The sequence below is a fragment of the Larus michahellis genome, chromosome 6 (assembly GCF_964199755.1).
Source record: "Larus michahellis chromosome 6, bLarMic1.1, whole genome shotgun sequence".
NCBI classification, from domain to species: domain Eukaryota; kingdom Metazoa; phylum Chordata; class Aves; order Charadriiformes; family Laridae; genus Larus; species Larus michahellis.
In genome coordinates, this window is record NC_133901.1 from 19476461 (window position 1) to 19504273 (window position 27813).

A 27813-nucleotide genomic window follows, 5' to 3' on the forward strand; every position below is an offset into this window, starting at 1 on the left:
CCTTTCTAGTTTTGTCTGTTGTGTTTATATAGTATCTATTGTGTGTATGTATGTGTAAGGGATTTTATTCCTCTCCTCATTTTCATCTCCAAGGTCTTTTATGCCATGCTAATTACTATTCTGTCTCTCATTTCTGTGATATGTCTTTGTGTTCTGTCACTTTTTGAGCTTGCAGTTGCTACGCATTATTAAAGTCAATGATATCATAACTGACAACTTAATGGGTATTTTCCTCACTAGTGACATAGCTGTATTTTTTTTCACATTTTACATGTTTTCATGTAAAAAAGAATACAAGTGGACAAATATATACTTTTTAATCTTACATATCTCAAAAAAAAAAAATCCATGCTGCTGTTAGTGCAAACAGTAATAGAATTCATTTTTTTCTGCTATTTGACATAAAAGTCAGTAAAAAAAAAAGTATATTTATAAAAAACATAAATTTTCATATACATAGACTTAGGGCTTACAGGTCTTGTGAACCTGTCTGGCATTGTACTCCTAATTTTTAAAAACCTCATTTCTTAACATCTGCAAGTAAATCAAGGGAATGATACTGCTGAGAACTTAAAGGAAAAGAATTATGGCTACAAATAAAACCTGTAAAAAAATATACTGTCTGAATAAAATAACTTCAAAGGAGTATTTGAGTGCTACTGAGTGCACACCTAGAAATGTTGCTCAGAATTCTGTTTTCGTTACTACAAAAGGTGCAAAGAGCAATATTTAAGTTATAGGGATTTGAGGACATGTGCAAGGTACTGAGAAGAATAGCAAGAACTACAAACAGCCACAAAGCTATTTGTACTGTTTTCAAGCAAAAGGAGGAGGACAATATGCTTGTATTCAAATATACAGAGAAAGAATATTAAAAAATGGGTTTATAGCTATAATTTGCTCATTTTAAACTGTCAGTGTAGTAGTGTAAAAAAAAAAAGATTACTACGTACTTAATTTTCTCCTCCTGTTCTTTATGTAAACAAACACATGGTGTGACTGCTACTAGGACTGAGCTGGGATAGACACAGGTTGGGCACTTCCAGTAAAATCTGAAAACCAGTATCACATTTTACACTTTTTTGGATGTTTTCTTATGTATTGCTCCTGAACATAAGAGGAAAACCTACATGGAGATAATTTTATTGCCACTTTTAAATCCAGACTTCGTGGTCCTAACCTTACCAGAAGTTGTGGAAGTATTTAAACTCACATAAGGAAGAAGCCCCTCTGAAGCCAGTCTATTGTGAAAGGAGTATGTTGTCTGCATCACCAGGGGGGAACAGTCTAATGTCTTCTCCGCACAACTGAGTAGGCTGAATGCTTTGGATACCACAGGAATATCCCGTTATTGAAAACAATCAAATGTCAGACTTCAGGTTTGCTCTGTTTCTGGTGTATGTTACCGAGGTGGGTTCATCTTGGCTGGCTGTCAGATGCCTACCCAGCTGCTCTCTTGCTCCCTGTCCTCAACAGGACATGGGGAGAAAATAAGGAAAAAGTCCGTGGGTCCGCATGAAGATAGGGAGATCACTCACCAATTAGTTTCACAGGCAAAACAGACTTGACTTGGGAAAAAGTAATTAAATTTATTAACAGTTAAGAAAGATTTGGATAGTGAGAAACAAATACAAATTAAAACTATGCCTTCCCTCCACCCCCACCCTTTTTTCCCCAGATTCAACTGTACTCGATCATTCCTGAGTCCTCTACCACTTCTTGCTCCCCCAGTCCCATAGTGGGGCTGGGGCAGATGGGGAGCTATGGTCAGTCTCTAACAGTTCCTCTCTTCTGCTCTTTCCTCTTCGTGCTTTTCCTCTGCTCCAGTGTGGTCTCCTCCCCAGGCTGCAGTCCTTCAGGACAAATCTACTTCAGGGTGGGTCCTTCCAACGGGTTGCAGTTCCTTCAGGGATTATCCACCAGCTCAGGTCTGTGGGGATCTCTACAGGCTGTGGTGTGGATATCTGGTCTGGTGTGGCCCTCTTCATGGGCCGCAGGGAAATACCTGCTCCAGCATGGTCTCCCCAGGGGCCGCGGGGGAGTCTCTGCCTGGGTGCTGGCAGCACCTCCTCCTGCTCCCCCCCTGCTGCCCACAGGGCTGGTTCTCTAGTGGTCCCTCACCCCTTGCTGTCAGGTGGCCCTTGGCCTGTTCTTAAATTGGCTTTCAGAGGGCACTGGCTCCTCCGATGGCCCCGGCTGCTGCAGAACCGGCCGGAACCGGCCGCATCCGGCTGGGGGCAGCCCCGGCCTCTCCTCACAGAGGCTGCCCCTCAGCCCCCCCGCCCGCACCTTGCCACCTACACCCACTTTGCTTACCTATTATTTTTTCGTCTATTGTTAATAAAAAAGCAATATTCAGCTTCTTCAGGGATTAGAATGGATGTACCTGCAAATTATGTTTGGAAAAACAGAAGTCTAATTTGAGAGAGAGAAAAGGAGAAAGGCACTTTCCTCTGGGGACAGTTCAGTACTCTGCTGAAAGAGATGAGGAGTGTTATTTACCAGTAAGTAATTGCATCATGGCATCTCTCTTTTGTGCCTATTAAGGTGAAGTTTTGCAGCTCCACCATTCCTAGCAGCATGCCTGCTGGGTCTTCCTAGGAAAGTTTTTCCACAATTCAGTTTATGAAGGAGACAATGTAATTATGAATGGTGGTGGTTTAATTTTAATTATTTTTTCTTATTGAGTGCTGCTTTGGGAGGTATTTCTTTAGAGATTAAACATCAACTTGAGACTTGAAAGTGGGGTGTAAGGGGCAAGCAAAGAGGTCGGGAGGAACCGTGCTGGTTTGTCGGAGTTTACTTCGTAAATGGAACTTCCAGGATTTAACCTCCAATCACTTTTCATCCAAAATATTTGTGTCACACCACTTAAATACAAACCATTGATTTTTCATATTGCTTTGGAGTTTGGGGAGGTGTATTTAAGGGCTTCGAGAACACCTGTAAGTGATTAAAGATCTTTTAAAAACAAAACCTTGGGCGGTTGGTTTCCTCTGTAAGTTGTGGCAGCCATTTTAGGATGCCCTCAGCTGAGGGCTGTGAGGCATCTGAGGTTTGCTTTTCTTGCGGGTGTTTTTTTCTTGTCCAGACTTTCCCCATTTGGAAACACAGAAGTAGCTGAAGTCTGAGGCCACATTAAGAATTATACTCCTGTTTCAGGGCGAGGGCTGGGCTGCCAGATTTTATTCTGTTGTCAAACCCACATTAGGTAGATGTATTTGGTTTGGTCGGTTATATGCTTGTTTCTGCTGAGTTTAGAGCATATCTCCTTGTTCTGCAAGTTTTGAGTCTATGCTAGTACTGTCAGCTTTAGAATGGGGACTGTGAAAATTGGGAGGTAGTTTAGAGACTCTTCCCTTTCACTTGCAGTTATTGCTTCCCTGCTTGAGGCATAAGTGACCCCATGAGTACCCGTGATTTCATTGCAAAGCCAAACGGATGGTAAAGCTTTGGTTTGCACTGGAATGGATTGGGAGCATTCATAAATTCAGTTACAGCTCAAGTAATTTCTTTTGAATGTTGTATAATGTAGTCGGAAGATTGCAATATGCTCTTAATTATCATTATTTAGAAACATATTTATTCATAAAATAGGGATCATATTGTTTACTTCAGCATTTGCCATGAGACTGCTAAGTGTGTTAGATCTCCAGTGCAAGTTTGCACAATACAACTATGCTTATATACCTGTGTCTGAGAAATGTCTGGAAGGAAATTGTGAGGGGAAAGTCCTTAAAAAACATCTATTCTGTCTGCATAAGGCCCCTGGTAGTAACTGCTGTTCTATATGAAGATTGATGACACATTTTAAAAGCATAAAAATACACTTTGCCCATCTGTTTTCTTTTTTCAATGTAGCCCTGAACAGGCCTCACCCTGATCCGTCTGAATGTGCACCATTTCTTGTGGAGGAGAAATTTGTATTGATATATTGTGGCTGTTGTATAAAATTATGCCCAAACTGATATAAAAAAATAAATAAATGAAAATATTGATCTAAAATGTAAGAAAGAGAAAAGGTAAGTATACTGCAATCAATATCAGAAACAGAAAAGAATAAATGAATACAAACACTGACATGTTCAGGAAAAAAGTTGCACAGCAACAGAAGAAAGCAAACAAGCAAAAAAACCCCAACCAATGAATCTTATGAGATTTGTAACTTGCTGTGTAATTGCCTTGTGTAAATGCTGATGAATAACAAAGCTCATCGTGGCTATGCACCATACAATCAGTCCTGCGAGACTCATTGCAATAGTAATATTTTTTCTGTGTCCTGCTGTCTCTGCTAGCAAAATGTTCTGCTGTGAATGACATTGTGAATCCTTTTGATGTTCTTTGGATCTGAACACTGTCAGCCATGTGCCATCACTCATAATCTTTTGTGTAGAAGGGAAAAATCCTTTTATTTTAACCTTGTTCAGTTCAGAAGAAACCTCATTTTGGTTAGTACTAAAGCTTAGGCTGTTACAGGGGGTAGTTTCAAACCACTGCACTTCATAAATGTGCATGCTGATTAGAAGTTTTATTTTTCATAATGACCTAGTAATGTAGCGATAATGCAAGTAATAGCCCATACCTAATGATTTTGTGTCCAAGGACTAAAAGAATCACTGTAATATATTTTGTGGTAAGTTCTGAGAAAGAACTGTAAAGCCATTTCCTCATGTGTTCTTACTAGATATGTGTATGTTGTTTGTCTAACTGCCAAAGGAAAGGCCTGTAAAAAGAAAAAAATAAAATGAGGATACCTGATTTCTGATTCTGCTGTCTTCTGAAGAGGAAGCAGCTGAACCAATGTTCCTATTCAGTCTGCAGAATGTTATGTGGAACAAGATGACAATCTGTTTTGATGGCATACAGCAGAAATTGGGTACTTGGGGTGAAGGCTCACGTGCACTGCTTCTCATTAATGTTTCTGTTGCAAACAGTGCAAGTTGACCATAGGATAAAATCAGAAGTAGTATCAGAATGTGGAAGGACATGAATTTTCAAATTAATTTAGACATAGAGTTGGGGTCTGACTGGGAATAATTAAAAGATTTGTTCAGTCCTATCTCCTAGGTGTGTGAAAAATATGACTGGGGCTGCTATATTGGTCTAAAACTAGAGTAATCTTGTTGAAGTCTGTGATACTATTTCAGATTGCCCTGGTATAGCTGAGATGTGGAATCTGAGGCACCGTTTGTTGCGCAGAAGCTTTCTGAATCTGCAAAATTCTCTAGCTATTTGTTACGTTCTCCAGAGGAAATCAGCTTCCTAACAGACACCATCGTGAGGGGAGGGTAGGGGCATGAGAAAAATTCATTATCTTGTTTGTTGCTTTCCTTACCTTTGTTTGGGGAGTGATGCTGGTATGAGGCAGTAGTAGCCAGTGAAACTTTCGGCAGTAGTGCTGATTTACATTGGTTTCAAGTGTCCATGAAATTATGACTTGCACAAGTTACTCTTTCTGCTTCTGGTAAAAAAGGTATAGTAATGAACCCGACCAAAACATTTCGCTATAGAATATAAGTTACTATATATTAATGTAACTGATTTTTTTTCAAAAAAAAAAAGCCATGAGTAATTTTTACAGACAAATATTTTTTTTTCCATTGTCAAAACCAATCATAATTAATTTGATGTCACATTCATTTTCTTTCTTTAAACCCATTTTTTTGACGATGTCCTTCACTCAGTGGCAGCAAAGACTAAGAGCTGCTAGTGCAGAAAAAATGACCTGCCTTTTCCCTCAATCCCGTTCTCAGATTTTGCAGGTTACCTGCTCAACCTACTCCTTAAGGACTGAGGATCATGATGACTGAAAGAATGGAGACTGCTGAAAGTGCTTCTGCTTGTAAACTACTCCATTAAAATATCTGAACATGCTCTATTCCTGTGAATAGTGCTTAACAACCAAAACAAGTTTGTTCCACAGAGAAGAAGAAAAAAAACAAACCAACCAACCAGCACCCCCCTCCCTCCCATCCTAAATTGCAAAATGTTGATAAAACTCTAAATAGTAGTGACAGGTTGTGTGATCAAGGGGAGGAACGTGGAAAACAGCAATGCTTGTTTTTTAGGGAGATTTTGTTTAACTTGATGCACCAAGCTGAAAGTTTGAAGTAGTTCAGGAGCTGATTGACAGCTAGAACACCAGTCCCGGCCTTGGGGGAGCAGTTAGCTGTGAAAAACATGGGGCAAAAAGCAGGACACAAGAACTTTCAGCCATTCAGGTATAATCTAGCACTGCAAGTATGGCAAATCTTTGACTTTATAGTGTCTGTAGTTTTCTTGTCACCTTTAAATCAGTTGACTAAACTCTTGGAATTTTGCTTATTCTTACTCCAGTGCGAATGTGATCTGCACAATCATCTTAACATATTCTTTTTTGTTCAGTTTTAATTTTAGCAAAGAGCGGTGAAAGGAAGAATTGTTGCTGGTGTGAGGTAGGAGAGAGCAGATGAGTTATTTTGTTAACATGGCTGTTACTTATGTTAGTGTTTAACTAACAAAGGCCATACCCAGCAAATTCAGTGACTTTTTTTCTGCATTCCTCCTCAAAACGATACAAGCGCAAGGCCCATGTGTTTTTACTACTTTGTTATGCAAATGTGCTGTGTAGTATCAGTGGTAAGATTGATGAAAATATGTGCAGCATTTGTTAGGGCAGCTTGCTTGTCATCGTTTCCCTCTGTCATCTGCATCTTGTTAAAATGTATGAACACATTTGATACATTTGAATAATCTTGTCTGATGCGTATCTGTGAGGCAGCGGCTCCCAAAGCCTTGCTCCTGCAGAGCTCTGTTAAGATCTCACATATGTGAGCCCTGCTGTTTGCCCTCCGTCATCTGAGCGCACTGTTTTCCAGGCTCGGATCAAACCCAGAAGGGACTAGGAACAGTGCGCTACTGCTACTGTTGGTAGATTCAAGTTGGCATCCTTGATGTAAAGGTACTCAAAATTTTGCTTTGAAAAAGATGATACTTTTGAAAGGTTGCTAAGCTCTGCTCTAGATCACATGTCCCTTTTGACAGCAGGTGTTTTTCTTCTTTATGTTTGGGGACTGCTGATATATGAGGCTAGTCAAGTGTAAGTGGTCCCCTTTTGTACCTTCTTGCTGAACATAGCAGTCCTTTGACCTTTGACAGGCAGGTGGCTTCAGCTGCTCAAATACGAAGTGAATTGAGCTTGTAGATTCTGCTAGTGATACAAATTCTGTAAAATATCTTTTTTTTTTTTTTCCCCCCCAAAAGCCAAGTTAGTCTTTTTTCTCATTTAGCCTAATTTCCTAAAGGAACAATATAGATGACCCTTTCACTCTATTTGTTTTAGGAAACATGAGCTATCTTAAATTGTGTTCCTTTTTTCTTGGTTTTTTTTTTTTTTGCTTTTTTCTGTTGTGTTTTTTTTTTTCAGCTGTGCTATAACAGTAAAGGTTGATGAGCAGTGTTGAAGATGTGCTGATATAAACACAGCCAGTTGCGAATCCCTGGCATCAGCCTTGTTAAATGCGTGCTTACATGATGATGTGATATCATTTCTGCATTTATGTAACTGCAGGCACTCTCCTGGGTCCTCAAGCTTTATATAAACAGTCAATTAACTCTGCTGTTTCTTCTTGTAACAATTTTAGTGTTATTGTGTCACTGTCAAGTTACTGTGCATGGATCTTGAATGAATGAAGTTCAAAGTCATCAAAAACATGGAGTTAAATGTGGTTTGTTTTTTGGTTTGTTTTTTTTTTTTGTTATCCACAAGAGACTGGACAGTTAAAAGTGTGTTTCTAGTTCACATGTTGTGTACTTCAGCTGAGGACATGACATATTCAGATCTTTCTGCGTTTGCACAGGGGGTAGTATATGTAGGATCGAGTCTTTAGAATTTTTATTTATTTGCAAGATGCAAATAAATAAATTAAACTTGTAACTGTGATTTGCTTCATTCCTTCTCTTATCCTTTCCAACAAGAAGCGTTTTCAAACAGTCTCTCCAAATTACACAATAGACAACCATCAGTGTTGACCCTCAAAAAAATACATATTTTGATACCTTACCATTTATGATATGGTGTTGTTTCTGTGGTTATGTAGCTGCAGACGGTTTCTTTTGTATTCTGCCTTATTTGTTCCATAGAGGTCTTGACTCTTGTCAGGAGAGCCTGAGTGATCTGATGGGTGCCCACCATTTTAGTTTTGCCATAGCCTTCCTGTTCTGCATAAACTAATAGAGAAGGTTCTTACAAGGCTGGTAAGTTAACACATTCTCTGACTTGTTTCCCTTTTATTGTTGCCCCGCATATATGCTCATTCATTGATACGGTTCAGCTGTGGTTATCACGAAGCTTATTTTATCCTGTGTTGGTTTGTATTGAGGTGTATTTTCTGGTATGGCTTTTTTGTGTGTCTTTACCTTTGAACTGTACTCACTTGTTCTGTATATTTTTTATTTAACATGTCATATTTCTTATATTATAACCTCCTATTCTGGAGCCAGAATCTGTTTTGGGGGATGTTAAAATTAAAAGCAAGAAGATCAGACCACTTTTCTATTATCAACTCAAACTTTGTGCAGGCAGCGTGTCCTTTGAATATATCATTGAACATGCAATCAACGGACGAAAGATTCTGATTATCAGCAATTATTTCTGAGGGAAGGAGACTCAGAAGAAGAGTATCCAGAGAGCTCTTACTTGAAATTGTTACACAGAAACTGTCTGGAGTTGTTGCTTAGGAAGCCCAGAAGAAAGTCCTCCTTTTTGTTACCCGCCTTTTCAAGTAATTATTGGCTATCACCAGGGTGACCTTTTGAAATACCAAAAATAATGATTTCTGTGTTGTGAAATCTACAACATCTGAAATATTGGGAAAAATTGAAGTCAAAAGTTTATTTCTTGAAAATATGTCCAGGAGCTTTAACCTTTTCTTCAGATTTTATAGGAATGATTTATATAGTTGTATATTTTTATGCCCAAACCTCATTTTTCAACCAGGTAGTAAGAAATATCAGAAGTATGATTTTAGTCAACTGTTCCTTTGACAGCAGCCACTAAAGTTAATGTAACAAGATAAGCTGGTGGCTTTTGTTTTCCAAATTGAAACTTGGTTGAAGCTTCCTTTCAAAATTCTGTTGCTTGCTCAAATGCAGATATTATGTGCATAATGAGGGGTAAAACTGACAGGATGTGTCTGTCACCAGATTAATGAATATCAAATGATCAGTTGGAAGTGAATGAACTGTAAAATATATAATTATCATTCATTGTTCCATACTTTTTGCAATAAAAAACTTGAAATGAAATTTGCAATAAGATGTGTCCCATCTGCAACATTGTAGGACAAAAGCTGATATGTCATGGGTCAAAATCCATCTTACTTATTAGCAATTCATAGAAGTAGTTGATAATTAAGGACAAAGTGATGAAGCTGGGAAAAATACTATTTGGTACATAAATATGAGACATAACCAATTAACTAAAAAAACACCAAACTCCTCCAAAATGTCTAGAAGATGCAGTTTCATTTTTCTTCCGTCATTCTGTCTTCCGTTTGACAAACAAGTCTTTCTACACTGGCCAAAGCCCTGGGAACTCTCTTTACAGCAGGTAGCAGTAATTAAGAAATGATGTGTGTAATTATCATGGAATACTAAGTAATGAATTGAAGCTTAGCTGTTTTTAAGATTAGGCAGACAGAAATGAATGCTGAATGAATTTATAGACATAAAGAGAGTATCTTCTCCAAGTACTCATGTCAGTTCTAAGCAATACATTATTCTAGTATTATATAATACCTTTTTTGAAGAGAAAAAAGTATTGATTGGATCCAGTCTTTCAGAGTTTCTCAAAATGAGATGTTTTCTGAGGCATGTATTTTGATTTTGGTGGAGAAATAAATCTGAGTTGTCAATTTCTAAACAATATGCATACAAAGGGATTGTGGTGCCTGAGAGCTGGATGTCCTGTTTTGTCTAACCATTGATTATTTTACTCTTGTCCACTTGGTAGTTCTCTGGTATAGCCCAAAACACAATATGATGTTTTACGTCAAAGTTCAAAACAGCAGTTTTCCATTATCATTTTATTTTCCTTTATTTGCTTTAGTCCTGTCAGCAGACCTGGTGGCTGTCCAGCCCACAGCAGAGAAAAGCAGCCCGCTGGCATTATCATCTCCCATCTGTAACCCATTCGCAGACCTTCTGTGGTTTTTAATGATGAGGAGGTTTTATACTGTTGGGAAGATTGGTCAGTCTTGCCATAGTTTTCTCTGTACTGCGAGGTCCCTTGTATAGAGTGCCACAAGTCTAAAAGCATTTTGACATTGTCTAAGTAGGGCAGAAACACAGACAGGAACTAGTAACTTTTGAAGAAGGAAACACCCAAACAGAAACCTTTGAGCAACATTTATGTTTGTATCTGAAAGGCTGATTAGAGCCAAGAATGCTGGCTTCAGTTATGTTTAACAACAGAGGGAGGGGAAAAAAGGTAACCATACATTCAAGTGATCTCTAGGTTTATTTCCTGGTTTTGGCTGTCTCCTTCCTTGTTCGTTTGTATGATCAGGCTGAAGTGAGAGGGAGAGTTGTACAGGGATGTTACTTTGAGTAGTGCTGGAAAACTGTCTTAAATCATTGTGGAAGCTGACAGATTGCTGCCATTCCTAAAGAGGCTGAGATCTAAAACGCCTCTTAGCACTACAGTTGGAGCCATATGGGGACAGGAATATTTTATTTGTTGGTGCGATGTCATGGTCCAGCTCTTACTGGAACAGGGCTCAGTGCTTGGTAATTCCAATTCCTAATACAGACAAATTCTGCCATGTTTTCAGTCTGAGCACCAACTGGACTGAAAATTTATTATTTAAATACATAAAAGTGGATATGAGGAGGGAATATTTGCTAATGTATGCATTGTATTTTAAAACAACACTGTTGGCAACCTAATTTCTATGTAAATAGACTGATATGTTTCAAATCATCTAGAAATCAGGAAACACTGAGGGATGTTGAGGGGGAGGAAGAGAAATCAAAAAGGAGGCTGTTTTCAGGTTAAAATGCGTAAGAGACAGGTGAGAGAGTTTTGAGGAAAGAACAAACCATTCAAGTAGGATGAGTGATAACTTTAGGTTTACATCTCTAGAAAATGTACTGAGAGAAAGAAGATTGCTTTGGAAAAAAAATACAGGCTGCATGGATAATGAGGAGGAGAATAAAAGACAATTAAATTAACCATTGTGTTATAAAGTCAGGGATGTTTATAATCAAAAACAGTCTCAAACCTTAAAAAAATATTTATTTCAGACAGTTCCTAGGTCTAAACTAAACTGTTAAAAGAAAATAAATGAACTAGAAAAAACTAAAGTATAGCTAGAGTATGGCTGAAAAATGCAGTATTGTTATGAAAAGCAAGATGTCTTTATGCTTGACATACTGATTTCATAGCCCATTTAATTATGTACATTCTTCTGTCTTGAATAGCTAAAACACATAGGTCTTGACTATTAGAATTTCTGGAACACCCATATGCCTATTGATTTTTTTGAGGGAGACAGATTATTATTTGTTTTGGAGAGTGTATAATCTTCAGTCAAGGACCACAAACTAATAAGAGGCAGTGTATAAAAGTGAAAAAAAGTTGGACCTTATCCCAAAACCCTGTTGTTCCTTAGGAGAAAATAGACAATCTATAACAAATGACCATCATGGATATGGCCCTGCTGTAGTGATACCAAACCAGAAGACACTCCCTCGTCATATTTGTCCTCTCTGTATGTTAGTTAATCACAGGAGAAAGCAGGAATGTAGTGAGGCAGACAAAACCATAATTACCATCTGCATTGTATATTAATGATAGTAAAAGTTATGTAATCATTATTTTTTTAATGTATGGGATCATGTAATAAATGCCAATATTTTAAGGCATATTCTGGAGGGAGGCTTGGGATGAGGATGGACAGTCAGTTAATATATTTATTTTGAAGTACGTTTCAATTTCAGAGACATCTGAACACAAAATATGGAAATACTTGTAAACGGACTTTATTATGTGTTTCTCTGTGGTGCTATTCTGCCTACACTATTGATAGTTATTTTTTACACCTAATTGTTTAATCTGTGGATTTTGGTAAATGAATATTGGACAGGCTGTCCTAACATGAAGCTCTGTGATTTGTGTATAACAGATGTTATCCTACATGTGTACATCTTGCAGTGTAACAATGAATCTGATGTGTAGTCCATTTGTGGTTTAGCCGTAATCCAAAAATGGTACAAGACATCCAGAGGATACATACTGTAAAGTTTTCTTATGCTCCCAGCCTCTGTGTTTCTCTGCAAGGTCACATCTTTCATTTAACCTTTCAGTTTCACAAGACTTTGCTCACGTAAACGTGTCTAGAATTTATCAGTATCTCTGTTTATTGCACTCCTCCTGTTTTTCCCTCTTCTCTTGAATTACTTGAGTTTCTTGTTTCCACCAGGGAATAACGCATCTCTTTTCAATAATGCAATTCAAAATTCAAAACCAACATGGCTAATTTGGAAAGAGTGGTGGCCATAATAAAGAAAAAGATCACTAGCCTCTTTCAAGATAGTCTGGGGCCTCATCTCTATTAAGTAAAGGACAGGTAATTTGAAGCGATGCCTGTCCTTTACAAAATCAGCTGCTCTCTACTGGAATATCCTTCAGTCCCTGCTGTATGGAAATCTGTAATTTTGAACAAATAACAGAAAGATGAACACCAATACTTACTCCTATTTTAAAAAAATAAACGGCTCTTTCAAAATCCATGGCATTAGGATTTAGTTCATTTTGCAAGATTTCCAATTGTGTAGGCTTACGTGTAGGAAAATGGGATTTCAGTGAGATTAAATTTGTGATAACACTCAAGAGTCTGTGCTATCAAAATAGTGTGGCACAACATTTTATAAAGATTACAAATTTTTAAGATTTTTTCATTTATTTTAGCTTCATAATCTAATGGTGGTTTTAACTTTTTCAACATACCATTCTTAGCTTCAGAATATTGTTGAAGTTCTTGAGACATAATTGCATAAAACCTAAGTTACTTTAATTTCTGTTTTTAAAACTTCAACTGAAGTTACTTTTACAAAGAAAAACTCTTGCTAACCTGAATGATAAGGTGCTTAAAAACTAGTGCCTTCGAAAACGTACTCAGCAAATGTTAAAATGTTTGGTGTTCTGTAATAGTTACAACGTTCATTTTAGAGATGCCATAATTGAGACCATTCATAGGAATAAATGCCAGCAATTGGAATTCCCTGGTTTTAATATTTTGGGCATTATACGTGCAAATTTGTTCTTTAGTTACAGATCTGCAGAGTGCCCTGTTTAAGTCCTCAGTGACGTCTATCTTTGGTGCTATTAGGGGATTACTCTTGCTTTTCTGCATAAACTTTTTTTGTTGTTGTTGTTGTTTCCTATGGCAACACACTGTCTAGGTAAAAATGTCTACTAGTGATCTGTATGTTCTTCAGCATTGCTTTAAATATCTGGATTATTTGCAAGATATTGATATCCAGTCCGTGAAACAACTGTGCTGGAATCCCTGTTCACATAGTATCATCTGACAAAACTCTTTAGAGGACTCTCCGTTATTGTTTAATTAAGAAATAAGGCCTAGAGACAGGTTTATTTAAAATGTGTGCTGTAAACTCTCATAATGGAAAAATAAATCCATGTTCTGAGCAACTTTCAGTCCAAACCAAAAAAGATAAAGCATGTAAGAATGGGGCAGCTTCATATAATGAACACTGAGAAAGTTAAATGAAATGATAGAGGGGTTAAATATTGTTAATGTCAAGCTTTTATGTATTTTTAAATGAGAATGAGGCTGCTTATAAGAAATTTGTGTTGAATTAAAGGTCGGCATTTGTAGGCAAGATAAATTAAATGTTTTTTGAGTACTACTCAAAACAGCAGCCTTGTTTGTTTATGAGGTTTTTCTGTTTTTATGACATGAATGAAAACATTTTATGCTATTAGATACTGTAAGAAAGGCAGGTATTGTTTTCGCAATGGAGAAAAGCCGTTTCCATCAGAGGTGACATGATAAGGGAATGGCTAAGACAAAGAGGCTCCAGCAAAGGCTTGTAGAACATCTGTTATCACACAGACAAAAGGACAAACTGATTCATACTGGATTAGTGACTAGAAGGGTAGTCAAACATTTAACCAGGGCTAATGACATTGAGCAATTTTACCAAACAGGAAAGAAATAAAAGAGTCAGTTAATCCCTTTAGCTGTAGCACAAGGAGAAGTAAACAGAGGCAAGATATCCAGGAAGGATTTTAGGTGTTCCGGGCAGACTGTGTACCCTGCAGTACCTAACCAATGGGAAACAGGGGAGGGAAAATTCGGCTGGGGATTAGGAAATAAAAAGGTGTGTTTCAAGAACCAAAAGTGTGCCTACTTGCTAGGTCACCCGTTCTTGCAAGAATGTTCAAGTAAAATGTGCTTTGTATCGTTCACTGCCTGAGCCGTTGTTATTGGATAAGGAGCGTTTCTCACAATACTTTCCCCAAGATTTTGAACTGTATAGACTTTCATGTATGAGGACTTAGTCAGATGTGTGCTATTGAGGTTCCCATGGCTGCTTGTGGGACAGACTCATCATCTAATTCCAATTTTGTTCTTTTATATATAGTACACAAGCAGCTTCCTGTTCTGAACATATAGACTATGGTAGTTTAGAATTCAGGTTTGCATTCTTTGTAGGCTATTTGTTATGACTTCACTCACAAAAAAAATTTTTTCATGAGAATCAAGCATATTTATAGCTACATAAATATCTAAGCATGTCAGAATAGATACAGAATATGTTATTTTACTTTAGAAATAGCCAATAGTTTACTGCCTGATATTATCAAATTCATTAGACGAGGCACTTAATGCATTTCGTCAAGTAAGCTTGTAATAAGAAAGAGCTACTAACAAAGGAGACCTCCCCCTCAAATCTTCCCCTTTTTTAAATGTAAGAACAAATTTTGCTAATGGGAATTGTCATTATTGAAAGGCTGCCTCTTGGGGGCCAGGAGACGTGCTTATGGCAGGAGACTTCCTTGTGCAGTCTCTTTTGTGCTAAATAGGTTTCTGTTGTGTAGTGTGATCAACCCACTGCCAACTTATCTGCAGGATTTCCAATGAGTAATTTAATGTTGCTGAGATGCACTGCTTATAATATATTCTTTAGTTAAAATGTTCTCCAAAGAGTTCACATCTCATAATCACATATCATAAATCATATAAATTCTGCTTTAACTGAACTTGGTGTCAAAACTCCCATTGCTGTAGTTGGGGTGGGAATTTCACATTATTATTTCATATAAAAGCACATAAAGCATTATGATTTAAAGTTATCTATGTAAAAGTAAGCTCAGCACTAAAACTACTGCTGTTTCAGTAATACAGGAAATGACACCGCATGGAGAACTAAGTGTGTGAGACAGAAAAATAAATTTCTTCTTTACAATTTGTCTTTGACAAAACTTACAAAATGTGAAAGTTTCAGGAAAATTTTCAGTTTCCTTGGTATGTAGGGAAACACAGAATCGTATTTTCTGCTGATATAAGCACTTAATGGTGTTTTTTTTCCTAATGCTGAGAAAGATTTTATCCTGTAAAATGCAACTCATTATTTACTTCTGTTTCCCAGCCACTTTCAGTTTCCCCTTCTAGGTTAATTTCTTTTCCCTCAAAATGCATTTATCCAGGTCCCTGTTTCCTCTGCCTTCCAGAGGAAGACTTAAATTCTTTACCAGACTCTCCTCATTTCTTTAGTCACCTAAGCCCCCAAATCTCCCTATCTTCTAAACCCTTTGTTCTTAGCTGCCACTCTGTGAGATTTTAGTTTTCGTTCCTATCTTTGGTTTCTAGGCCTGGCCCATTCTGGAGCAGGCAATAAAGGAAATCCAGGTTTACATCTCTGGTCATATCCTGGATGAATTAAGGTCTGTTATGTTATAAAGTTATATGTGCACAATACCGTTACGTGTATGAGCTATGTGAACAGGACTTGCTCGTTGAAAATACAATCTTTGAAATATTCCGGTTATCAGTAACTGGAATTACTGGAGACTCTAGCAGATTTCTGTTAAGGATGTGAGTTTTCAAAACTTCTAGCTTGATCACGTAAGAGTGAACATGGCACAAGTCACATCTGTGAAGGCACAAGAAACATCTGTGAATCAAACTCATCTTCTGACCTCTCCATCTTCCACTTTAGAGTTTCTACTTCTTGATGCAAAGCCCAGGGCTGTTAAAACTATTCAGAGAAAAGGCCACTGGATTTTAAGAATGCAGAAATTCTATTTTTTTCAGCAGCCTTTTTCTCTGAAGTACTAGAAACAATTAGCTAAAACTCTGGCCTTTGCTCACCCTACAAGTCTTGCTGTGGCATTTACCCAGCAAAGTATCACCGCAAAGGAGAGGACTGCCAAACCAATGGCATCCAGATCTGTGGAGGAGGTTTTTTCAGCCGTAATGATCGTGCATTGCAGATGTCAGTATGTCATCTGCATCATTAGGATTTTTATGTTATTTTGTATCCTCCTAATAGGGCATTAGAAGCATTCTCTTTCTTTGCTGTACAAGATAAGGACTTGTTGCTTGTAGCGCAGACTGCATAAGGTGTGAGGTCCAGTCTCTTATATTCCGCATAATTTAATGGGATTTCATACATATGTGTAAAAGGCTTTGTAAGCATCCTCAAATTGGCTGTTTTTTAGAGGAAGGCCTTTGCCGCTTAGAAAGACAGGATTCCAACAGGCTGAGCTGAAGCTCATTGAAGTTAGCAGATGAAAGCCTAAATTTTCTGCCGATTTTACAGGAATCAACAACCTCTTTAAGCTAGAGATGAGAGAACATATTATCAGTATGTTTAAATGGAAAACACATCCATTATGCTATTTTGGAAAAAAAAGAAAGAAACATTTACATTTGTAAAGCAATTCTTAACCCTTATAATTTGCTACCTCAAGTTTTAATGTCCTAAAGTTTAGAAATCTGCAGTTAAATCAGCTAGACAATATTGACTCTGCCCTAGAATCAGTAGTTACAGCTTCTAATATTCACTTTTTTCCCTTTCATAGTTCTTTTGTAAGGTGTTATTTTTGGATCAATGACATTTTATAAGTATTTTAAGTCAGAAACCATTTGAATTTTGGAAATATCATTGTACTGTATTCATTGTATACACACCGCTTTCCACCCACTCCCCCCATCCCAAACAAGTGTCTGTCTTGACTTACAGAAAACATGTTGTCTTTCCCCGTAAGATGATGTCCTCATACATTTTGTCTATATTGTGGTCCAGTTATAATAATACTTCTGCACTGATAAATTGTAGCTCTGTTCACAGGCATCGAGACTTGGTAGATATAATTTACAGAGAGTATGATTGCCTTCAGAAATCATGTGCATGTCTTGCAGTCTGATAAACCAGGCAGTTCCCTTTTAGTGTTGTGGTCATTACAGACACAGAGTTTTGTGTACCTATAGCCATACTCATAGCAATGGGCTTTTAGGTAGATTGTCAAAGACCTTGGCAGGGGGAGGTGGTTGATATTTTCTTTTCCTACTGCTGATGTATCAGTGTCATGTCAGTGATTTTGTTCTCTGTTTCTGTTGCAGAACTTCCCCTGGGACATTTGGTGCAGGTGTAAAGTGTTCAGATACAATCATAGCTTGTAGGGGAGTTTGGTGTGAGGGTTGGGTTTTTTTCTTACTGTGTTATCAGGTGGGAAGTGGCAGGGTGGGGTTTTGAGCATGCCATCTGGAAGGGGTAAAACCAAGGGCACTCTGTAGAGGATGGGGAAGAGGCACCAAAGTAGAATGTAGGCATTTGGCATATTTTTGGGGTTGTAAACATCTCTTCCTCCTTTTTCTACATTCATTGTGCTAAATTTTGGGACTTGTGCGTGAACTGACTTTCAAGACGACATTCCTGGGGGCATGAGATTTCCTGCAGACTCTACAGAATGAGTTTTTCTTTTGCCTTTTTCTACTTCATTGTTTTACGCGACAAGTGCATTTGCAGATGGAACACAGAGTGGCAGTTTTCTAGCAAGATGGTTTAATTACATCTGAAGGCTTGTAATCACAAGCTTTGGTGGGACAGACTGTGAAAATGCAGTGTAAATTGTGCATACAAATTGAATTGACCTCTAACTGTAATAAAGGAACAAGATAAATTGCCTTATCCTAGATGCTACAAATTATTTACATTTTGATTTTGTAAGACTGACTAATAAATTATAGAAAGGGAGGCAAGTTTAAAAAATAACAACCATCCCGCAGCATAGCATAGGTATTTTCATCTGCACATCTTAATTAAATATGTTTGAATTTATAAAAGCATTGTATTGACTTCAGCTTTTATCCAGCTAGACAAACACAAGGAAAAAGTAAACGATAAATGCTTTCAGAGAAGATCTTTTGCAAAAAAAGACAAACCCATTCTTTTCATTTTTTTTGGCAGTTTTAGTCTGTGTGTTACAGCTTAATACACCTTAAGAGGGAGAAGAATTTTCTGTATAGCTCTTATCTGCTGAGTGTCCAGCTTGTTCACTTTTTTGAGTTTAGTCTGCTCTGTAGTACTCTGCTCACAGTTCCTGAAACTTCATATACAAACCTGTATATAGATTTTTTCCATCATCTTTAGCAAATGCAAATCAAAAAAACGTAGTTTGCCTATCACTTCCTTTTATAGAATGTTTTTAATTGTAAGCACCGCTAAGAAACATTAAAATATTTTTTAACCTTAGTGCCTCTTCCATTTTAAAGATAAAATAAGAATTCCCACCTTATTTTAAAGTGTATAAAAATTCCAAAAATGTCCACGTTAATCTTCAAGAGATTCTAATAAGCACCTTATATAATGGGAATTACATAATTTCTTAAATAATGTGAATTTTGGTTTTTTTTTTTTTATTTAAAAGTAAAGATTCGTGAAGCTTAAAGTAGACAGCATGGTAAAAAAATGTTTGGTGTTTAAATAAATGCAGTGTGGCATTACTGTGTGTTTGGAAACACGACCTAAAGTTTGACTGTTTTCAGCATAACTGAGAAAATAATGCAACTTTAACATAGTTTGGGGGGGCATTTTAAACTAAAAATGTGGATTGAAAGAAAAAGCCTAACTGTATATATTTATGTTAAGTTTTTCAGGTTTTAACCAATTACAGTCAGAAAAAATTGTTCGTTTGTTTGGGGTTTTTTCCCCCCCAGATATGGCTTTGGGTATCTGTCAGAAAGGTAAAGCTTTAAAAAAACCCCAAATCTACTTGACTCACGGGATTTCTGTAATTTTCTGCCGATATTCTATATATGTTGTCTAAAACACAATCTGTTCCCCTAAAAATCAGTACAGCCTGAATCTGAATGCCTGATAGTCTATCTCAAACATCTTAAATTTATTTTTCTACAGTAATAAAAATAAATACTTAAAGGTCAGTGCTACAAAAATGGAGGGTAAAAGGAAATGTTGCTTAAGCTACAGGAAGTCATGTTTTGAGGTCCTGCTCTAAGGCAGAGGAATTAGTGGCTGAGTTGCAGGTGATGTTTTTACTTCAATATATTAGTATGATAAAACTAGAGATAGTAGATAAGGGAGGGAAAAAAATCATGTTCTTAAAGGTGGCACAACTCAAAGAATATGTAATTTGTATTTAAAAATATGTACTTCTCAAATATCTTGAAATTTGAATCAGTATCTAGAATGAGACAGAACACTTTTGAATTAGTTTTTAAAATTCTGTTTGTTTTAAAGATGCTGTGTAGGGATAGGAAAATATCAGAGGTTTATGAGAGGAATGTTGACCTGTGGATAAATACTGATTTGAACCAGCGTAACATTTTGTAGCTGCCCTTTATCTTGGAGGAAGAAATGTAAAGTATTCATTAATCGTGTTATATTTGAAGGTGCTTTTTTTTTAGAACCTAGTATCTTATGAAAGCCTATGTAGTGGTGAATGTATGTCATAAGAGTTTCCGTGTTAACATTTTAACAACCTTTAGCAAAGAAAATATAAACAAACTCCCCCAACCAGAACACCATCTACTAATCTCAGTATTACAGATTTCTTATTTTAAAACAAGCGTCCAAATCATTGTAAAAGAGTCAATAATTTAAATGATGTGAAAATATTTCAAATTTATAGATCTGCCAATGCAAAAGAATTGCTTTGTACTCCTAAAGAGTGTGGATTATTTCCACTATTTTTAAAATTGCTACACCATAGGTTACACAAAGCTTGTATAGTAATTTTTCCTTTGGAGATGTACCTCATAAGAGCTTACAAATAATGTGACCTTTTATTGCATTTTGCTTTTGTTTTATTGTTCCTTCCTTCTTCCTAATATCAGTCTCTAAGGTCTAGGGCTAAATTTTTCCTAATATACTTTCTCTTCTTCACGCCCCAAAATAATTTAAGGAATTATGTTGCTGTCACTCATTTGACTGTTGTTATTGCTCATGGGACACTAATGGAAAAAAGATAAGGTTTGTAGAATTGTAGTCACTGAATACTGAGTCTGTTTCTTAAGCAAAAGTGTCATCAAAACTATTCTGTAAAATCTATTGTAGGAGGAAAGGGGGTTTAGAGGGTTTTGTTTTTCTGGTTTGGGTTTTTTTTGGGGTTGTGTGGGCTTCTTTGTTTGTTTGGTTTTGATTTTGGTGAGAGCTCAGACAATTAACAGAACCAGGAGGAAAGAAAAGCTGGATTTGGTACTTTAAGTTTTAGTTGCCTAAGGAGTTCCCTTTTCATGCAAATTCTTACTTACTAGTTCATTATCGTTAAATTGTATCTGCCCTCAAACAAGACATTGCATTTCGTTCTGTACCACATGTGTCAATCAAAGCCTTAGAATCATATCAGAGTACAAACGGAGCATATTTATGTGTCTGACTGTTGAGGCAATTCATATATTCAAATAACAGACACAGAATACTTCAACTGCCCTGCAAACTGGAATCCCAAATGCCATACAAAGCTCTGAAATTGCATCCATCACTTTTCATGTTTCAACATTGTCAAGACTTTTGGCCTTCGTTCTATTACATAAACTAACCAATCTCTCCTGGCTGTACAGTCATTACAAGATGGAGAGATTTAAGTTCCCTATTTTCCATTTCACCTTTCCCTGAGACATCCCCAGTTTAATCTTGCCATTGTTTAGTTATTGCAAAAATGTCCAAAACCACTGTGAAAGAATATATATTGCAACATATAAATGAACTCAAAGTTCTCATATTAGTGGTTAGAATATAAAATAATTCAGATTTAAAAGGATCTCAGATCATTCATCCCGGGTTCACAGTCCTAATGATTGAAGAAAGAAACAAGAAAGGAAAAACAATGACCTTCAGTTTGCCATAAATATATTTGTTTGCTTTTTCCAAATAGCCAGTGAACAAAATAATTTGTTAATTGCCTAGCTCTTCCACTGTGGCCAGAGCCCTCTCTGTTGTCTTGGTGTTTATTGCGACTTCCTTCACATAGAAGAAACTATGTGTGAGAAACTTGAAACTCATTCTTGGGGTTTTACAGGAGACACAAGGCAGGAAAGAGCTTAGGGTTGGGGGTGTGTGGAGGGGGTTTTGCTTGGTTGTTTGTTTTTACAGTGGGGTTATTTTAAATAATCCCATCTGGTTCAATTTGGTTTTGCTTCAGATGTCAACCCTTCATCTTTGAGGTGATTTCTGTTACCTCACTAGGTGTTTTCATCAGCATCTGTTACACACAACCAAGTAATATGTACAAAAATTACCGTGCATCTGGACTTGGTGAAAACGTGGTAGATGTTCATTGGTGCAGTGTAGTACATTCTTCAAATGGCAATTTATTTAGGTTAACACCATTGTATTACTTATGCAGGAGTTCTAAAACCATTTTGGCTGTGGGAACAAAATCTTATTTATAAGCCTAGCAAAGCTAAGCCTCTTAGAAAATTAAAAGGAAAAGGAAAATGCATCTTCTACTGTCCAATAAATAGGAGATGGGTGGTGAGAGGGACGCACATTGAAAGCATTCAGGAATAAGACAATCTAATGGTGTGTGGTGTATCCCCTACTTTAAAAGTATCTTTTTGTGTAATTATTATGTAATTCAAGACCAGATAGTCTAATGTTCAACAGCTGTATTTGAAGGACGGATTTTTTCAGAAAAACTTCAAATCCCATTTAAGCATAACTAAAGCTGGTTGAACAGAAAAGAGGTGGCAGATAACAAAGTGATTAAAATGCAGTTTATTTTTTTACTACAATGTACAGAGCACAAAAGTAATTTTAAATATTTTTCCAAAAATGTAAAATGAGAAGTTGACCAAGAGTCCAATATTCTCACCTGCCCGTCTGCTTGCCTTTGTGTCTTGATGAGAGTTGTGTTTCTCTCGATGTCTTCTCTCTTGCATCGGAATTTTGCAACTGAAAGCAATTCCTTCAAAAGTGTCTGACCCTAATTATGTCTGACAGTTGGGAACACATTAAAAATGTTTTGAAAATTGGCTTTTTGTTTTGGTGTCTTAATTGGAGGGATGTCTGTAAGTGTTGGTTTTCTCATCAATGAATTGTGGTACAATATGCAAATAATTTTGGTTTAATATTTGAATGTTTATAAAGTACTTTGGGATCTTGTCAGTGGCTTTTTGAGTAATAACATTAATATTGGACATACATTAAATAATTTCTCTTTAAAGATAAAATGAGCTAAGTGGGTGTAAAATACAAATCAAATTGATTAGGCATACTATTTCTTTTCTAGTGAACAAACACAAGCCCTGGATTGAGACATCATACCATGGAATCATAACTGAAAACAATGACACTGTAATTTTGGATCCTCCCCTTGTTGCTTTGGATAAAGATGCACCTGTGCCCTTTGCAGGTAAGAACATACATTAACAGCAACATTTGAACATACAGATTGCATTATGAAGTTATTAGCATTTTCAAGGAATGAATTTGCAGTGCAGAGTTAATGTAATCTGGAGGACACATTTAGAGGCTGTGTCTGAGTACTCAGGACTTGACCATTGGCCCATAGACCTTGGAATGAGTTGTCTTTTACAATGAATGTATCTGCTTATTTGTTGTGAAGCAAAAGTAATTATAAACAGCATAATGCAGCTTCCACTATCAACAGTTTTTAATGAAAACGCAAGAATTGTGTAATTAAATTTGAATTTGCTTTTACAGAAATGAATCATTATAATTGCCTAAAGTAATAATACGTAATTAATTTTGTTTAGTAATAACACCCCCTCCTTTCTCTCTTCTTGTTCCGCTCCCTGGCCCAAATCTGGCTATGGACAAACTATGTGATAAATAATTAAAGTTGCTCAAGTTTTATGTTACTGTATTTGTACTTTATAACTGTCAAGAGTTGGACAGAAAATTTAATGGAGAGTTTGAAGATTTTTTCCCAGATCACTGTGTGATAGATGTATGTCATATAGAAGTTATTACTTGTATTAAGTCTATTTTTCCTGACACTTATTCTGTTATGTTATAGGTTCCTTAAACAGAAAAGGGTACTTTTGCACGCCAAGCAAGTTTTCTCTTGAATTCCCTGTTTCATTAAAAATAGTTTTTGAAGAAAAGGGAGACTATTAAGGCTTGATAGCTGCTCTGAAGATCCTAAAAACATGCAGTTGTTAAAATGTTACATTGCTTAAGAATGTTTATAAGGAAAAGAACTAGTGAAGATGAGTATCCTTGTTCTTGTGGAATACAGTCATGTTCAGTAAGCAGTAAGTCAAAGTAATTGGCCCAAACTGCATTTTACCAGATCATGTAAGAATTGTTGGTAGCCAGTTTCCCTCAAAAGCATATACTGGCATAAACTCATACTGTGCAAAAAAGGGATTAATGAATTTTTTTTATATATTTAACTCCGTTTTAATATCAAGATTGTTTGTCACTTGTGGTGCCCCATGGTTCTTGGTTGCCCAGAGCACTTGTCTTCCTCAACCATAGATGCGCTGTGGATGTTCAGTGGAGGGAACCCAGCTAAATTTAGTCAGAGGAAAAAGCCTCGAATAGCATATATGTATGGATACAGCATGAAATATTTTTGGCTGATGATTAGTTCCTATGGCACCAAGTTACTTGCTGATGGAGGCATCGTCAACGTCCATTCAGAGATAAGTAGACATCCTCTAACTGGGAGGTACTAATTATAATCAGAGCAGGAGTACTTCATACAAAGATGCTCAAGATAAGGTGTTCCGACTCCATTACTAGTTTTTGAAGCAAAGCAAAAAAGTTCTTGGTTCTTGTTTTATGTATTCATTGTTTTCTTGTTTTATGTATTCATTAAGAAGCAACTATATATTAAAACAAACAAAAAGTGTGGAATGAGACTTTGAATGATAAACAGTTACCTGTAATGTATTTGAGTACACTTTTTTTCTTATAATGGTAACTTTCACATACCTGTGCAATTCATTCTTCCAGTTATTTGTGGAAAACAGTGATATAAATTTAGATTAAATCCTTGCTAAACTAAACCTATCTGAGAAATCTTCAGATACAGTTATTTAGAAATAAAGATTGACTCCTAGTGAAAAGATGCCCTTTTCATTTTGGAGGGATTTTTTCTATTACTATGAAAGTTTCATCTCATATTTGCTTCTTTTATTTGCATTCCCTTGGGATCCTTACACGGATGTTAATTGCACGTGCTGTTTCACTGATACTTTTAGAAACTCTTTGCTGACTGGGGATTTGCTAGCCTGGTGTTTTTCTTCGCTTTTACATTGGAACAATTGACATGTTTTTTTTATGAATTAGTGATTTACTTTTCTTGTAGAAAATCGTCTTTTGAAATACTGAACGTGCACAGACAGACTGGCTTTTCTGATACGGGTTACATTAGGCAGTAGTTTTAATTTAGTCTCTTCATTTAGTCATTTTAATTATTTACGTTTTAAGTAGTATTATGTGGTCTGGGAGGGAAAATACTTGGTGTGTATTCCCTGATAGTAATAGTTCATTTTAGGTAATGTGCATTTGGCCTCATGATCAACAACCCAGACATAATATTATAATACTGATTGAACCCTTAATTCCCTTAAAGGGCTTGGATTCCCCACCTGTTTGGAAAAACCTCTGTGTGCTCTTTTTTTTTTTTTAAGACTCTTGTGTTTTTAAATTGTTGGACTAACTTCTTATTTCTGTTTTAAATTTCTCTTTAATATAATGTAATTTTATTTGGTTTCGTAATGTCATTAATTTTATTATAGGTCTTTATGGAAGATTCAATTTGTGTAATGTGTTTAGTAAGAGAAAACTGAAAAGAGATACAGCTGCAACATTAATAATATTCAGTAGCTGTACATTTAGTAGTATTTTGTTTTAACTGTGGAAAACTTACTTTACACTATAATATAGCAATTTTCACCTGTACCAGAGTATCAGAGCTCCATCAGTCCCTTTCCTCTCACCCTATTAATGTTTTCAGAATTTTGTCCAGCTATTGTAGAAAAAAAATAATTAAATTTATAGTCTTTTGAAATATTTTCCATGATTTTTTTTTTTTTCAAATGGGCCCAGATTCAAAAATGTATCACGGCAGTTTCTGACCTGTTCTTAGATATCTACATATATCTCCTAGAACAAGCTATATTAAGACTAATGTACATGGTTTCTACCCCTGGAACTACAGCTGCAGCAATAGTTTAGTGGAAGACTGTGGGCTGTTCCATCAGTATTTGTGTTAGCTCATGGAAGTAGATATTTTTTTCAATAATATCAGCGTGTATTTGACTTTAAAAAAAAACCACAAAACCAGACAACAAAAGAACCCCTCCAGCAAACCAAAACAAAAATCAAACCTCAACTCAGCTTCTATATATCCTTTCAGCTTTCATATGGGCATAAGTTCCAAAGAAACAAAATTGAGCTAACAACAGAAAGAAAACTCTGAAGTTAACCACCTCTTTGATGTTCCTAGGGAATGCCTATATAGCTACGTAGCTAGATGCTATGTGCACAGTGCAATCTTTCCATCTTTCTTAATTTCTTCTTTTTTAAGTGCTCATCTTACATCAATGACAGGCTAAGGAAAATTTACAGGGTTTATCATTGAAAGGGGTGACAGGTGACAGTAAGTGAAATGCGTATTTATTTCGTACATTTATTTACTAATTTATACCTATTTATTCCATGTTTATTTCTATATCTTGCTAGTGAAGGTGTAATCCTTTTGGAACCACGTTTAACTTGTGGAAGAAGGGTGGGTAGTTGCTATGTTTATGGCCAAGGCAAGGAGAGCTTCAGAAAGGAGGTGCAATAGTGTCATGCCAGAAACTATGTCATGTCAAAATGAGTGTGCTGGGGCCACGCACTGGAGACTGTAAATGTCACTCAGTTGTGTTTTTTTTATCTCCAAATTGTCTGCATTATGCTTTATAAAACAAAGTTAGTGTTGAGGTCTGGGATATCTGTAGATAAGCTAGCATTGTGGTCTCTAGGACTATGATGATGACAAGACATGCACTACTAATAGCAGATACGAGCAGATAATGAGCTTGCACTGTTCTTTTCATGCAGGAAAGCACAGGTCTGCTGTACAGCTCTGGCTTAAAGGAACCAGGGAGGGCTGTTTGTACCACTCACTGTAAAAGCTCTGAGTCCAGCAAGAGGACCCTGGAAGCTGTGTAGGTTATCCAGCTCTGAGCTATGTATTATCAGGGACGTTTTGAGGAATGCACAAATAGATCACTTTGCTTCTGTCGATTGCCCTGGTGCACAGGTAGTTTATGCATTTCATATTTTCCACCTGAGCAAATGATGTCTCACAGAATAACTACTTTGTTACTAAGTACAAAAGCAGCACTAAGCTATTAAGACACATTTGATATTCATTGATAATTCTTTTCTGCCCCCAGTGTTTTGGTTTGTTTTCTATGCCCATTCTTATGTTCTCATTTTTTAGTTTAAATATTAGTTGTGGCATAGACCAACTCTAAACAGTATTTTTGTTTTATCTTCTGGAAACTTTAACATTTTTCCTAATACCTGTGCCTTTTTTTCTCTCCATGGCTGCTGCAGTAAGTCTTATATAAACTGTCTTCTCAACCCCTTCTAGTAGTACACATGTTATGGTGCACGTCAAATTGCTATTTGTAGAGTGGGCACAAGAGACAATTACTATAATCTGCACTTTTTTTCTCACCTCTGTCTAATGTTTAAAATCAAGGGTGATGACAGGAGAAAAAGGAATCTTATGTGCAGTTACCCTCTCAACAGGTTTGTGTTTCCAGGGAGGACTAACAGGACTAAATGCGCCTGTGAAAATGCTGGCTGTCAGATATGATCAGCCTATTTCATAACTGGAGCATGAAGACTTCCACAAGATTGCAATGAATGGTCTTTGGTGTCTCTTTATCTTATGAATTTATTGTGAATTGTGCAATGATTGGAGCATATGTAAAATCATGGTTCTTAAAATTATGGTATAAACATATTCACTTTCTTTTTTTCATGCAAGTATATTTTTCAGACTCCTAGTTTTGAAGGAAATCTTGAAAATACCATTGCACCAGAGGTAATATGAGTAGTTTTCCAAACTTCAGTTTTTCAAGTCCTGACCTGAAAGGGTTTTTCACACACTGGTGTCGAGATGCAACTGATCCTTAAAATAACTACACTTATCACAGCAGCCTGGAGCCTTTTGCAGGGTATCACAGGAAAAAAAACCCAAAACTGCAAAACCCATGAAGAAACTGCAAGTCCCGTATGCCTGCATAACTGCAAGTTATGCCTTCCATCCTTCAAACAGAATTGTGTAGATGCAGTGTGGACTTTGTT

At 36.6% G+C, this 27813-nt stretch overlaps 1 protein-coding gene across 3 annotated transcripts in view; it reads left to right on the top strand.

The window, feature by feature from the left end:
• CLSTN2 (calsyntenin 2) overlaps nucleotides 1–27813 on the top strand; it is a 391014-nt gene that overhangs the window by 135213 nt on the left and 227988 nt on the right. For all 3 annotated transcript variants that reach the window (XM_074590208.1, XM_074590209.1, XM_074590211.1), the window contains exon 2: nucleotides 22763–22885. In XM_074590208.1, the coding sequence (XP_074446309.1) occupies nucleotides 22763–22885 (123 nt within the window). The remainder of the gene's footprint in view (nucleotides 1–22762; nucleotides 22886–27813) is intronic.